Source organism: Mastomys coucha, unplaced genomic scaffold, assembly GCF_008632895.1.
Source record: "Mastomys coucha isolate ucsf_1 unplaced genomic scaffold, UCSF_Mcou_1 pScaffold12, whole genome shotgun sequence".
NCBI classification, from domain to species: Eukaryota; Metazoa; Chordata; class Mammalia; order Rodentia; family Muridae; genus Mastomys; species Mastomys coucha.
This window is the reverse complement of record NW_022196894.1, coordinates 86,487,785-86,502,059: the sequence shown is the minus strand read 5'-3', so window position 1 is coordinate 86,502,059 and position 14,275 is coordinate 86,487,785. Positions and strand designations below refer to the sequence as shown.

Below are 14,275 nucleotides of genomic sequence, written 5' to 3'. Positions count from 1 at the left end.
TTCATGCAAAGGATAAAAACTTAAGTAGAATAAGGACCATAGAGACTAAAAAATATGAGCAGAAATGTGTAGAGCTATCCCGATGCTGTCATGAATATATACTTATGAAGTTTTGGGAGGATATAGTGGAGGACCCCGACCATCATCTTGAAAGGTTTGAAAAACAAGATTTACCTTCCTTTCTTTTGATTATGGATGATCATGAGAACTTGACACTTTCACAAGATCACATCAATATTATGCAAAAACATGTCTTCTCATTTAGTGCAAAGTTATACCTGCTAGGACTGAAATGAGAAAATAGTTAAATTTGTTGCAATATTAATTTCTTGAATTAAATGCTAAAGGTAAATTCCAATATCTTTTGTTAACAAGGTTCTTCACCAATAAGCAATCTATCAATATGTCTGCTCAGAAAATACACAAACACATTTTCAATTCTTTTAAAATTGCTTGATGCAATGCATTTTTACCAAATTTAAGCAGTATTCCAAGAACTAAAATAGCTCAATGAAAGAATAATGCACAGGTTATTTCTACTAGTGCTTACTAAAAGCTGAAGTTATTATTGCATTGATTGTATACTCTTAGGAGGAGAGGACCTCGGCCCTGTGAAGGTTCTGTGCCCCAGTGTAGGGGAATGCCAGGGCCAGAAAGTGGGAGAGGGCGGGGTGGCAGGCATGGGGAGGGGGGAGGCAACAGGGGTTTGTTTTTGTTTGTTTTTTTGTTTTTTGGAGGGGAAACTGGGAATGGAGAAATTCGCATATAAATAAATAAATAAATAAATAAAAAGATTTATACTTTCTAACTTGGGGTCTATGCCACAAGAGGGAGCCCATTTCCTATACTGTCTGGATGGCCAGGAACCAGAGACTGCATAGCCAAGAGTCCAGAGTAAAGCCAAAGACACTGGTTAGAAAAAAACTCAATGAAATGTTTCCTACTGATAGTTACATGAAAAGGGAGTCTAAATTTGAGGTCTCTAGAAAATCCCTTGTAAGTGGGAGAGCAATGATGGTAGGAATCAGAAGAGATGGAGGACACAAAGAAAACATGGCTAATCTAATCAACTAAGCAGGGTCACATGGGCTTACAGAGACTGAAGTACCAAGCACACTACTGGGAGGAGTGGAGGGAACTGGGAGGAGTGGAGGGAGGGCAAACTGCAGTTGGGATGTATTGTATGAGAAAGAATCTACTTTCACCTTTAATAAAAGAAAAAATCTGGTTTTGAATAAGTGGATATGTTTTCTATATCAAATATTTAAAATGGTCAAAAGTGAGTAAGATGTAGCATATATCCATCTAATCAAAAGGTACTACCAAGAAACACACATAAAAACAATATTCAAAACATGCAGTGGATAAATTAGTAGACTAATATGCTGATGTAGTCATTAGCAGTAAATATTTTTACTTCTATTCTTTTGAGTCACTGGGAATGCAAAACAAATTAGATAATTAAAAAAAATCCTTTTCCACATTCTGATGATTGCTAGGAAAGAGGATTAAAATACAGGGCATGGTTAATACCTGAACTCTCTTTATTATAATGAAAGCTATCTTTAAATTCCAATCTCTGAATTTTACACCAGAATATCTGAAAGGTCATGTTAAAATAGTAATTACTGTGAACTATTATTGGAATGACAGAAATATGACTATAATATCAAAAATCAAAATGAAGGGGTTTACAATATTGCCTTCCCACATATATTTAATGAAAGATATATTCTTTTTTTAAAGAAATATAGTTTTTATTGGGTAGTTTATTTATTTACATTTCAAATATTATCCCTTTTCCAGTTTTCCCTCTGGAAACCACTTATCTCATCCCCCCTCCCCTTGCTTTTATGAGGGTGCTTTTCCACTCACCCACTCCCACCTTACTGCCCTTGCATTCCCCTACACTGGGGAATCGAGCCTTCATGGGACCAAGGGCCTCTCTTCCCATTGATACTAGACATCCTCTGCTACATATGCAGCTGAAACTATGGTATAATGGTTAAATGAAGTGTAGTTAATTGATAGTATGAAATAATAATTTGAGAAAATTTGAGAAATGAGATTTCATTATATAACTTATTTTCTTTAACTTCAAGAGGAAAATCCATTTTGAATAGACCTTAGTCTATTGAAATTTTGATTAGTTATATTACTATCAACATTATGATTATCAAATATCAATTGAATTTTAATATATATTACATATATAAATTATGATATGTAGAACATTTTATATATATGATAATATTTTTATATAATTTTCCATATGATATATTTAATTAAATGCATTATTATAATGATATGCTGTAATACTAATATAAAATATATTATATAATATATTTCATATTACAATAGTTATTTAGCTCTGGAAGGAGAAATTCACATTGATCAAGAGAGAAGAAAAGTCACAATGCAAAAAAATTGTAACCTAACTGAAATATTTTTTAAAATGGATGCCTTTGGGGATCAAAAATAAGATTATAATTAAAACTAGTATGGTTTTGATTATATATATATATTTATATATATGTAGGTATATGTATGTATATATATATAGGTATATTCATACATATATATGCACATACATGTATATATAAATGTATGTGTATAAATACATACATGTATATGTATATAAATATATATGTGTTTGTGTATATATATATGTATGTATGTATATATATGATAGTTATTGGAGGTTTAAAAATCTAGTTTGAGAAAGTTTTTGGTGAGTATATGTGTCACCTCCCATTGGTGTTTTTGTGGGATGCATAACAGTGGGAGCAGGTGTTTTTCTGACTCTTTTGCCTGCCCTTGATACTCTTAATGCTCTTTTCTGAAGAGGAAGGGGAAGGCTAGTGGTGGACCAGGGAAGAGAGATGTAGAGACTGGCAGGAGTGGAAGGAGGGGAAACTGTTTGCCATGTATTCTGAGAGAAGAGTCTTGTGTGTGTGTGTGTGTGTGTGTGTGTGTGTGTGTGTGTGATGTCTATGTATAATATATAATCAATAAATATAAACATATAACATATCAATGAAAAAACCCTCAGTTGAATCAGGAGAGTTAAATTCACTACTCTACCACCCCAATTCTGCTTTAAATTTCCCAACCCCCCAGATTCATGATCTTTACAACTATTTTGTAGGTAACAGTGGAAAGAAGTTGAGCTGCCTTCCTGACTTAACAAAGACACTGCACTCACAAACATCCTCCATTATTCATTAAAAAAAAACATGCAGATAATTGGGGCTGTCAACATCAGTTGCAGATAGCAATGGGGCTCATGGGACCCTGCCTGGAGACCTATCGGCAGCTAAGGTTCTAGAGGATAGGGAGTCATTCTTTTCATTGGCATAGGCAATGGGATACACATACTCAAGTGAGCACCTCCATACACATGAGCAAAGGTTCACTGGCTTTTGTTAAACACACAGGGTCACAAAACAAAAAGATATTAGAGAGAGAAAGAATTGTTCAGAAAACCACTTATCTTGCTGAGATATAAAGAAGGGTGGAGTGGTAATAGTAGCAGAATACCTTATATGTAAATACAAAACTGTCAGAGAACAAAGTATTTAAGGAACAGCTCTTAGATTCATTGATCCTTTCTATTGCTACCTTTCTTTCTGTTTAATTAATTTCTGTATTGATGTTTGATCCCTAGAGTTTTGTTTGCTGACAATTTTAAGTTTCTTGCATTAGAAGTCATATGGGATAAATGGAGTTATTTCAGCTTTTCTGTATTTGATAAAGCTGGCTTTGCGTTCTACCATGTGGTTTATTTTATAGATGCTTCTATGTACTGTTGAGTAGAATTTGTATTCTTTGGCATTTGGATGGAATATTTTGCAGATATTTATTAGTCTATTTGATGCAAAATAACATTTGATTCTGAGTTTTCTTTGTTTACTTTGTGTCTACATGGCTTATTTATTTAAGGAAATAGGTTGTTGAAATCACTTGCTATTATGGTGATTTTGTTAAACTGGGTCTTTAATTCTATTAATATGCTTTTTATGAAATTGAGTTAGCTACAATTTGGTATATACATGTTTAGTATGTTGATATTTTTCTTTTAATTGCTCCTTTTTTAGAATGAAGTGCCCCGCTTTGTCTCTTCTAAATAATTTTTTTAGCAGTTTATTTTGGCAAATATTCAGATGGCAATACATGCTTGACTTCTAATCTCATTCACCTGGAATATTTTTAGTTATTCTTTTACTTTAAAGTGATGTTTATCTTCAATCTAAGATGAGTTTCTTATAGACAGTCTTTACATGGGTTTTGTTTCTTAATCCATCCTACAACCTATCTCTTTTATTGGTTATTGTTGGATTGTGTTTTTAGTTGTGATTGTTCTTTATTAAATTATAGAATTATTTGTTTTTGTCTAGACTTTCTTGGCTGCTTTTTTTTCTATTTTCAGTTCACAGCATTGGTTCCAATATTCTATTTAGTATACAATAGCAAATTCAATAGGCATGTTAATATTGAGGGGAAAGTTTTTGGGAAAAGTCCCATTTCTAGGCAAAAAGCTATAGGCAACTAATAATGCTGAATGATAGAAAATTAGCCTTTCCTAAAGATGGGCCTGCTTATTGGTTGTCCAATGAAGAGTGATCAGCCTTAAAACCATATACACACAAATAACAAAAGCAGAATCAACATGTTTCAGCATGTTGTGTGTGTGAATAAAATTACATATATAAATAAATACATGCAACAATGATACTCAAAGGAAAAAGGGTTTGAACTTGTAAGTTTGGAGAGCATGGGAGAGCATGGCAGAGCATTGGAGGTAATTCTATTTCAATCAAATTACTAAAAAATAAATAGTGAATAAATTACTAACAAGAAAAACCTCAGAGGCCAAATACCAAGCCTCTTTAATGACTCAGATATATTATCATGATTGAAAAACAACAAAACAATTACATTACTCAGAAAATTTGCCAGTGATATGAGCATATGATGGGTCCCACCCACACTGAGAGAGTATAAAAGGCACTCTCTTCAGGCAGAAGTATACAGACTCAAGTCACCTAACACTCCTCTCTACTCAAGAACAACCTCAACAACCTACACCATGTGTGGCTACTACGGAAACTACTATGGCGGCAGAGGCTATGGCTGCTGTGGCTATGGAGGCCTGGGCTATGGCTACGGAGGCCTGGGCTGTGGCTATGGCTCCTACTATGGCTGTGGCTACCGTGGACTGGGCTGTGGCTATGGCTGTGGCTATGGCTATGGCTCACGCTCTCTGTGTGGCTGTGGCTATGGATATGGCTCAGGCTATGGCTCTGGATTTGGTTACTACTATTGAAGACACCATGGAAAACTTTCACCCTCTTTGAATGTGAGCTCAGAAATCTCCAATTCTGAAGTCCAAATTTTATGAACCTCATTCTTAGAGGTTTCTCAGTTCTCTAAATCTCTGAACAAGATAACAAGTATCTCATGTTTTGATTTTTCTATATTTCATAATAAATTTATTCAATCTCATAAACTACAATATTTGTTATTTCATTTACTTATTTATTCACTTATTTAATGTGTGTGTGTGTGTGTGTGTGTGTGTGTGTGTGCCCATGTGCCCAAGCATACATAATGGGAGTCAGAAGAAAACTTAAGAAAGGTGGTTCTTTTTGTTCATCATCTGAGTAATAGTGGTTGTACTCATCTTGCCATGTTGAAAGACAAGCCCTTTAACCCCTAAGTGATTTTCTGATACTGTGATTTTCTGACATTATCCATATTTTATTTCATTGTCACATACAATTACTTCTCTTAAGATAAACCTGCTTTAAAACTTCTATTCCACTTGTACCACCAAGTCATTGGTTAGTGATATGAAGAACATAATAATCTTAACAAAGCAGAAAAATAATCTTAACAAAACAATCTCTTTAAAGTGTATTGATATGAGTTATGTTGAACTGCGGTTAGAACTATAGTTGAGCGGGGGGGAGGTGCAAATGACCCTTGTCCCTCAAAAATTTACACTTGACTGTTGATTGTTCCTGTCCTGTGCAGTCCACTTCCAAACTGCTGTTGATGTGAGGTCATGACTACATCGCCTGTGTTATGTGGCAAGATAGTTCATCACAGCAAGTGTACCTATATTCAAGCCTTCCCATTATTTCTGCCCCTCTTCCATATTGCTCCCCAAGCATTAGAGGAGTAGCATGAATGTTCTACTCAGTGTCAAGCACTCCATTAGCATTTATTTTCATTACCTTGAGAAGCTATTAGTCTCTGTATTCACCTCTGTTTATTGTGAGTTTACTTGATAACAGTATACTATGTATATATGGGTAGCAACATTTAGAGAAAAGTATGTTTTTGTATCATTTTAGCTAAATAATTACAATTAAATTCCCAAGAACTCCATCAGTCATGGATTTTTTAACTGGATTATAGTATCAGTTGTGATTATGCTTTGTGGAATGGTCTCCAAAACAAATCATAGAACACTTGGTTGACCCTATAAGACTTGCATTCCTGCTACACCAGTGGGTATGTCTTGCCTGCTAGACTGGTAATGTAGTTCTTACAGTTCTTATCTTGGTAGGACCATTGAAACACATTGTCCTTGACAGTTTCCACTGCATTTTCTGACCTATTGGAAAATGGTGAGGAAGTTGCCAGCTCAGTTCCAGATTTATCTGCATCCCAGGTGTATGATGTCTTTAACAATAGGGTCTTATCAACAAGTTCAGGAGGACAACTACAAGCAATGTTAAGACCTTGTATTAGGAGGCTCTGTGTTTCCTTGTAGTAAAAGTGGTGACTCTACAATCTTGGATCTTGAAAATAAAATCGATACTAAATGAAGCATGGGTGATAGTGCTTTTTTTTAAATACTGATTTTAGTTATCTTGATTTCTTGAAGAGACTTAATCACTGAACATTCAGGAAAAAATGTTCATGACTATTGTTAATTTCTAATACAATTTTCTAATACATTTACTTGACTCACACATTAATGGTACCAAAAATTATTGAAATATTTTTGCAAATTATAATGCTCAGAATTATATTTCAATGTCAGCAGTCATGTCACCAAACAAACATATTTTTGCTCATATTGACTTTTTCACCTCTGTTAATTAAATTAGGAATATCTAGAATTGAAATAAAAATATAAAGGGCTCTTTTAACATTAGCTCTGTATCTTATTTCTGCCATTCATTTCCTATACCTGTCAACATCAACTCTAACATCATTATATTTACTTTTATTAGAAAATACACAAAATAATTCCAGATTATTACACTAAAGCATGAAACATAGATCTTCTTCTTAATAGATTTGGGGATTTTTGTGTATTATAAACTTCTGGATTGGCCTGAACATATACAATTAGTTGGAATAACATAGCCTGTATTGAAGGGTTACTATATCTAAATATGTTAAGAAGTCAGAATAAAGTTTGATGTTTAATAAAAGTGACATTTAACAATTACATGCATGGTGGTTTTTTTTTATTGTTGCCATATAGAGTAATAGTTTATTGTCAAATTTGATTAATATTATGCACATAAATTACCTTGAAAATATAAATGCAAAATACATTTGTAATCTAATTGAAATAATTTTATTTAAGGAGGATGAGTTAGAAAGCCATCATAATATGAGGTTCTGATGAACCTCCCAGAGCAATTATCTTAAAGAAACCTCAGTGTAACCAACTATATGATATCTTAAGGATATTCCCATTTTATCAATGGATGAAAGTAAAGTTAAATGAGACAGCATTCTCCCAGACAAACTTAGTATGAAGACAAAATTTTTCACGCATACATATTGTCTTTATAATTAAATACAGCATTTTCTTAGATAAATGCAAAATGTTTCAGGTTAACCTTCATTATTAGTATCACTTTTTTTTTCTTTTTTGGTTTTTTTGTAAAAGAGTTTCTCTGTATAGCCCTGACTGTTCTGGAACTCACTCTGTAGACCAGGCTGGCCTCGATCTCAGAAATCAGCCTGCCTCTGCCTCCCAATGCTGGAATTAAAGGTGTGTGCCAACACCACCTGGCATTTTTGTTTTGTTTTTGTTTTTGGTATTAATGTCACTTAATTATGAGATATATTTAATTAAAATATATCTGAATATCAAGTTTATTTTAACCCCTCCTTTTATAAAGTTGCTATGCACATCTTCCTTCTTTCATCTGTTGATTTATGAATCTCAGGCTCTTTCATGGAGGATATCTAGAAGTTATGCATAAATCCTACATTTTGATTTTATATTTTCATACTTTGATCTTATATTCTGATGTAATTTCTCAGTCTCTCTTCATGTATCTTATGTTCAACTGACTGAAGAGAAAGCACACCGAAAGGGCGAGAATCTTTGCCAGCTATACCCTCTTAGAGGATAAATAGCTCACAAAAAGCAAAGAGTCAAAAACCAACCAACATATTTTTTAAAATGGGCTGTTGATGTGAAATGATTTTTTCTCATATGAGCCAATGTTGCCTCACAAGAGCCATATACTATCTAGTAAAAGATCAATGCAGTCATTAGATTTTAGTCAGAAAAACCCAAGAGACTCCAGAGTCATTATAGCTGTTATTGATGCCCTTGATACCCTCATCCAGATGTTGAAAGCAAGTCTGTCTTAATGAAGACAATGTGCACTCTGGACACAGGGCTCAGCACATCTGAGTTGGATCTGGCCTGGAAGCTTTATTCCTGAGAGGATATTTACAGAAATCTTCAACTGATTAAAATTCAGAGAAGAAGTAATCTTGTGATGCTGAGCTCCAGTGGATGCACGTACAATGGAACTACTGCCCTGGAGACGGGGAGTCCTGGTTCTATAAGAAAGGAGGCTGCAGAGCCATTATGAGCTAGCCAGTATGTGTCACCATTCCATGGCCTGTGCATGAGCTCCTTCCTCTAGCCTCCTTCTTTGCTTGAGTTCTTGACTTCCTTCAATGATGAATTGTGATATGGAAGTATATGCCAAGTAAACCCTGTCCTTCCTAAGTTTCTTTTGACCATGGTGCTTTATCACAGAAACAGTAACCATAACTAAGACACATACTAACAGAGAAGGGGTGAATCTCAAGAGGTCCAAGCCCCGGACATAGAATTACAGGGAACTAGGGAATGTGGAAAATGAGCAAAATACATTTTTTCAAGGAAAACCTGCTGCATTGGTTATTCAATGTAAAATGTTCAGACCTGAAAGCATATTTGCACAAATAATATTCTATGGATAAAAAAGGTCTTATTTATTGTATTTATGTGTTTAAGAATATATATAATATATATATACACACACACATACACATATATTATTAAAAAGCTGTCATGAATTAGAGATGGAGCAAAGTAGGGATATATGTGAGGAGTTAGAAGGAGATGATATAATTATATTTAATTTCATGATAAAAATTTAACATATATACATACATGGAAATCTAAACTTTTACTTGGGTAAAAGGCATTAAGAGATGTTTGTAATTTAGCTTTGTAGAACTGAGGCATGATAAAGAACTACTTAATCTACTATCAATTTTATTTAAGAAAAAAATTATATATTTGTAAATTCATTTCATTTGTAGTTTATACTATTTTTCCACTTCATAGAAAGATTCATGAAAAATTTCATGAATGAAATGAAATGAAAACGATTCATGAAAAATTCAGTTTTGTAAGTGAGTTGAAATTAAGCATTATTAGGGTCCCTGTTCTCATGGTATTTATTTCCTTAGGTGTGTGGTGGGGAGGTGATTCAAGTAATGTCAGAAGCTGTAACTATAAATAATCTCCAACATGACTGCCCCAACATGAGCTGAACTGTACACATGCCAGAATGGACTGAGTCGGAGGCCTCCTCCCTTCACAAAGAACTACACAAAGAACTACAGGCAACTAAGGAGTGCTGAGATTGGGAGAAATGGTCTTCCCCAGGAGAGAGCACATAAACTGGTTATCCATACATATCCATCCATACATACATACATACATATATACATACATACATACATATAAACAAATAACATTATACAGACCATACTGACTTTATTTAGGAATATATGTATATAAATAAACATAGATGCATGCAGATATAAATATACTTATATTCATGTTATAATAATTAGTAAATAAAGAGGTCATGGATTTGAAAAAGAGCAAAGGAGAGTGTATGGGAAGGTTTAGAGAAAGGAAAGGGAGGAGAGAAATAATGTAATTATGTTGTAATTTCAAAATAAAAATGTTACATATTTTTAAAAGAGCATCTTGGTTGTGTCTAAATTTTAGCAACCTTTCAATAAACATGCCATAAATGCCTGCTCTGGATGAGGGAGAAATAGCCAATAGGGAATTGCAGAAGAAGATCCAGAGTCATGTGAACCTCCTACATGTAAAAAGGAGCCAGAACATGTTTAAGATTGAGGAAAATGTGTAGACAAGTTGTAAAAGACATTACAAAATGATATAGTTGGTCACTGCATCCTCCAGGGTTTTAGACAGTTCGCAAAGCCTTACTGTGTTTCAGAACTTGAACAAAATTTCAAGAAATAAACCAAAGTGGAATTGGGGTAGGCTCCACAGGAGTGTTGACTGTCAGAAGCCCAAGCATTTGAGGGAAAGGAGGTGAAAAGTGGGACATAGATACACATTTTGCAGTGACATTATTTTTATTAAGAGAAATAGTGAATTAGGCAAACACCTAGGAAAACTAAAGAAAATTTCCAGGAGGAAGGAAATTTGGGGGGGGGGGATTGTTTCTGCAGGAAATAAATTTTAATTATATTTCAGAGTAGTAGGCATGTAGAACATTTTAAAAATGGAGAGAATATAAACAGGAACACCAAAAGGATTTCTAGGGCAATAAAACTATGATACTATAATGCTGAATGCATGCCATGCAGGATCGTCAAAGCCCATAGAAGATATATCATTAGGAGTCAACATTAACTACGGACTCTGGGAGATAATGATGCTTTGGTATAATTCATATGTCGCAATAGGTGTGCCACTGTATATAGCATGCTGGTAATGGGAGATGCTGTGCAGCAGGGAGTAGAGACTGTACATGAAACAAATGCCTCTAATTCTCAGTGATACCACAAATATGAACCTGTTCAAACATAAGTGTTATTCACATTTTACATTCCCATTTTAAAAACAAAAATGTGTGTTGGGGCCATCTCTGGCTCTGTTGCCTGCCTTTGGATTCCTTTTTTCCTAACTGGGTTGTCTTGTCTGCCCTCAGTAGGAAAACATGCACTTAGTCCTGCATGTGACATGGCCAGTTGGCACTCATGGGGATCCTCCCCTTCTCCGAGAAGAAAAAGGAGGAGCGTGGGAGGAGGGGGAGTATGAGAGTGGTATGGTGGGGGAGATGCAGGAAGCTGTGATCAGGATGTAAAGTGAATAAATAAATAAATAAATAAATAAATAAATAAATGTTTTAATACACATAAAGCACTCACTGATTATAAAACTAAATGTTATACTTTATATGACATAAATGACTTTTGAAATTGATTCTAAAAGTCTTGTAGCCATAAATTTTATAACCTTGGCTTATATGGAAAACTATAATTTCAAAACAAAGCATTTCTAGCCTATTAAGCTTATGGTCATTGTTTTGGGAATGTTTGTAGAATGTTTGTAGATTATGGATTGTCCTTCCAGTGTTTTGCAAAGCTGTGGTTATTTTCAAACAATGAAAAAAATGCACTGTTGTGTGTCCTCACAGCCTGGGCAGTCGAATGGAAATAACGAAGTCATGTAATATTTAATGGTTGTTACAAAAAGTTCTACATGAATGACTAAAAAGAGATTTCCTGCTCAACATTATTTATTATTGCAAAGGAATTTAACTTTGAAAAATACATTGTTGAAATCAAATGTCTAAAAAAATGTTCTAGATGATATTAACTTATTATAAATCCTAAAATATTGACAATTTTTCTAGCAGTTGCTGATGGATTTTACTCAAAAAAATCATAGAAACAGTAACATTTCCAGTCTCACAAACTTTCTAAACATAACTGGTAAAATCTCTTAAACATTTCAAAAGATGAAATATGGTATTTTAATAATCATAATTTATGAAGTTGTAATTTATCATAATATATTATACTTATTTTTATCATTTAAAATCCATAAAAGAATCGATTTTCATGACCATCAAAAGAAATTAGTCCAAAAATTTAAAAATCTATATAATTAAAATTTGTTGGTTCACTGAATTTTGAAATGTTAAAGTAAAATTTAAAATAAATTGCAATTAGCCTGTTTCTTAATTGCATTCTAAAGATGAAGTCCAAAGCAAGTTTCTCCCTTATTGTTGATAGACAGCTATAATATTATAGAACAAAAATACTTTGAATATATCGCAGATGAAATGTACTGCTTCAAATGGCTAAAGTGGGTGTAAAAGGAAAAGAATATGTGTTTTACTCTGTGATGTGGGCAAGTCAGCACATGAGCAGCTTGGGTATGTTGTACATGTACACAGCAGTTAAAATGAACATTTCTATGTCTTAGTGTTCCTTCATTGTTATTGGTGTCAAATTGTTTCACAGGACCTAATTGGCAAACAAAACAAGCTCCCATAATAACTTTGAGATTTGTCACATAGTTGAGAAAAAAAAACTAATTAAATTAAATAAGTCTTAAAATTAGCCAATGGCATGAGCATATGGTGGGTCCCACCCACACTGAGAGAGTATAAAAGGCACTCTCTTCAGGCAGAAATATACAGACTCAAGTCATCTACACTCCTCTCTACTCAAGAACAACCTCAACAACCTACACCATGTGTGGCTACTACGGAAACTACTATGGCGGCAGAGGCTATGGCTGCTGTGGCTATGGAGGCCTGGGCTATGGCTACGGAGGCCTGGGCTGTGGCTATGGCTCCTACTATGGCTGTGGCTACCGTGGACTGGGCTGTGGCTATGGCTGTGGTTATGGCTATGGCTCACGCTCTCTGTGTGGTTGTGGCTATGGATATGGCTCTGGATACGGCTCTGGATTTGGCTACTACTATTAAGAAACTCAGGGACACCTCTGTCCCCTCGTGTATGATGCAAGGATCCTCCAGCTTTAAATCCCAAGACCTGAGAATTCTACACAAAACTGGGACAGTATGGGGTTCTGGTGTTATGAAGTACATTGGCATCCATTTGTGACCAGCATTCCACTATAAATAGCATCTGTATTCAGATATTAATTCCAGAAGCTTAGTATAAGGTCATAATATTAATTTTAATCACTATATTTCCAATAAAAATTTCTTAAGATAAATATAAATCTTGGTTTTATTTTATTTGTCATTTATTCATAAATATCTATTCTATATTTCTGAACCTTTTCTTTTTTAATTTATTCTTCTCTCATCCTGACTACAGTTTCCTCACCCTCCACTTCTCCCAATCCTTGCCCCCTCCCTCCACTCTTCCAGATTCACTGTTCTGTATCTGCTCTCAGAAAGAAGTAGGCCTCCCAGGGATATCAATTGAGCATCACACAAAATATTACAAGACTAGGCACATACTCTTATTTCAAGGCTGGACCAGATGACCTAACAGGAGGAAAAAGGTCCCAAAAGCAGTTAGAAGAGTCATCAGACATCCCACCCCCATTGTTAGGAATCCAACAAAAGACCCAAGCTAAAGAGTTCCAGCATGTATGCTGAGAAGCTAATGTAGACCCATGCAGGCTCCATGGTTCCAAGTTCTATCTCTGTGAGCCCATATGAGATGTGCTTGGATGATTCTGTGGGCCATGTTTTCCTGGTGTTCAGGACTTTTCTAGCTTCACAATATTTCTTCCACCTTTTCTTTAGGTTTCTCCTAGCTCTATACCTTTAATGTTATGGGTCTTTAGGTCAGCTACTATCAGTTGCTGGATGAAGCCTCTCCAATGACAATTATACTAGGCTTTGGTCTATGAGCATAGCAAAATATCATTAGGAATCATTTCATTGACTTTTTCTTTCAAGTTGTGTTTGCTTATGTCCCAGGTGTCTGGGATATCCAGGCTCTGGTTCCTGGCTTTTCAGACATGGGTAAGCTCCCTCTCCTGGCATGGGCCTCAAATTGGAACAGCATTTAGTTAGAAGTGATTAAAGATGGAAGCTAGAAGAAGCCTAGAATGCTTATTGGTAGTTCTGGTTAGAGTTCAGCAGTCCATGTCACCACCAGTAGCATTTATATTAGCAAGATTTCAAGTGACAATGAGTACCATCAAGGAAGTTGACCAAAACACACACACACACACACACACACACACACA

The 14,275-nt window shown here is 34.8% G+C and overlaps 2 protein-coding genes across 2 annotated transcripts; both read left to right on the top strand.

Annotated features, from left to right (window-relative positions):
* Positions 1-5,075: 5,075 nt before the first annotated feature.
* Positions 5,076-5,347, top strand: LOC116086567 (keratin-associated protein 6-1). Its single transcript, XM_031364775.1, has one exon. The coding sequence runs from the start codon at positions 5,090-5,092 to the stop codon at positions 5,324-5,326; it is 237 nt and encodes a 78-aa protein (XP_031220635.1). The 5' UTR covers positions 5,076-5,089; the 3' UTR covers positions 5,327-5,347.
* Positions 5,348-12,742: 7,395 nt separating this feature from the next.
* On the top strand, positions 12,743-13,282 carry LOC116086566 (keratin-associated protein 6-1). Its single transcript, XM_031364774.1, has one exon. It carries the CDS (start codon positions 12,795-12,797, stop codon positions 13,029-13,031), a length of 237 nt encoding a protein of 78 aa, XP_031220634.1. The 5' UTR covers positions 12,743-12,794; the 3' UTR covers positions 13,032-13,282.
* Positions 13,283-14,275: the final 993 nt, after the last annotated feature.

Excerpts from the sequence above, each read along its gene's own strand:
- LOC116086567 (XM_031364775.1), top strand. The coding sequence starts at position 5,090 with ATGTGTGGCTACTACGGAAACTACTATGGCGGCAGAGGCTATGGCTGC.
- LOC116086566 (XM_031364774.1), top strand. The coding sequence starts at position 12,795 with ATGTGTGGCTACTACGGAAACTACTATGGCGGCAGAGGCTATGGCTGC.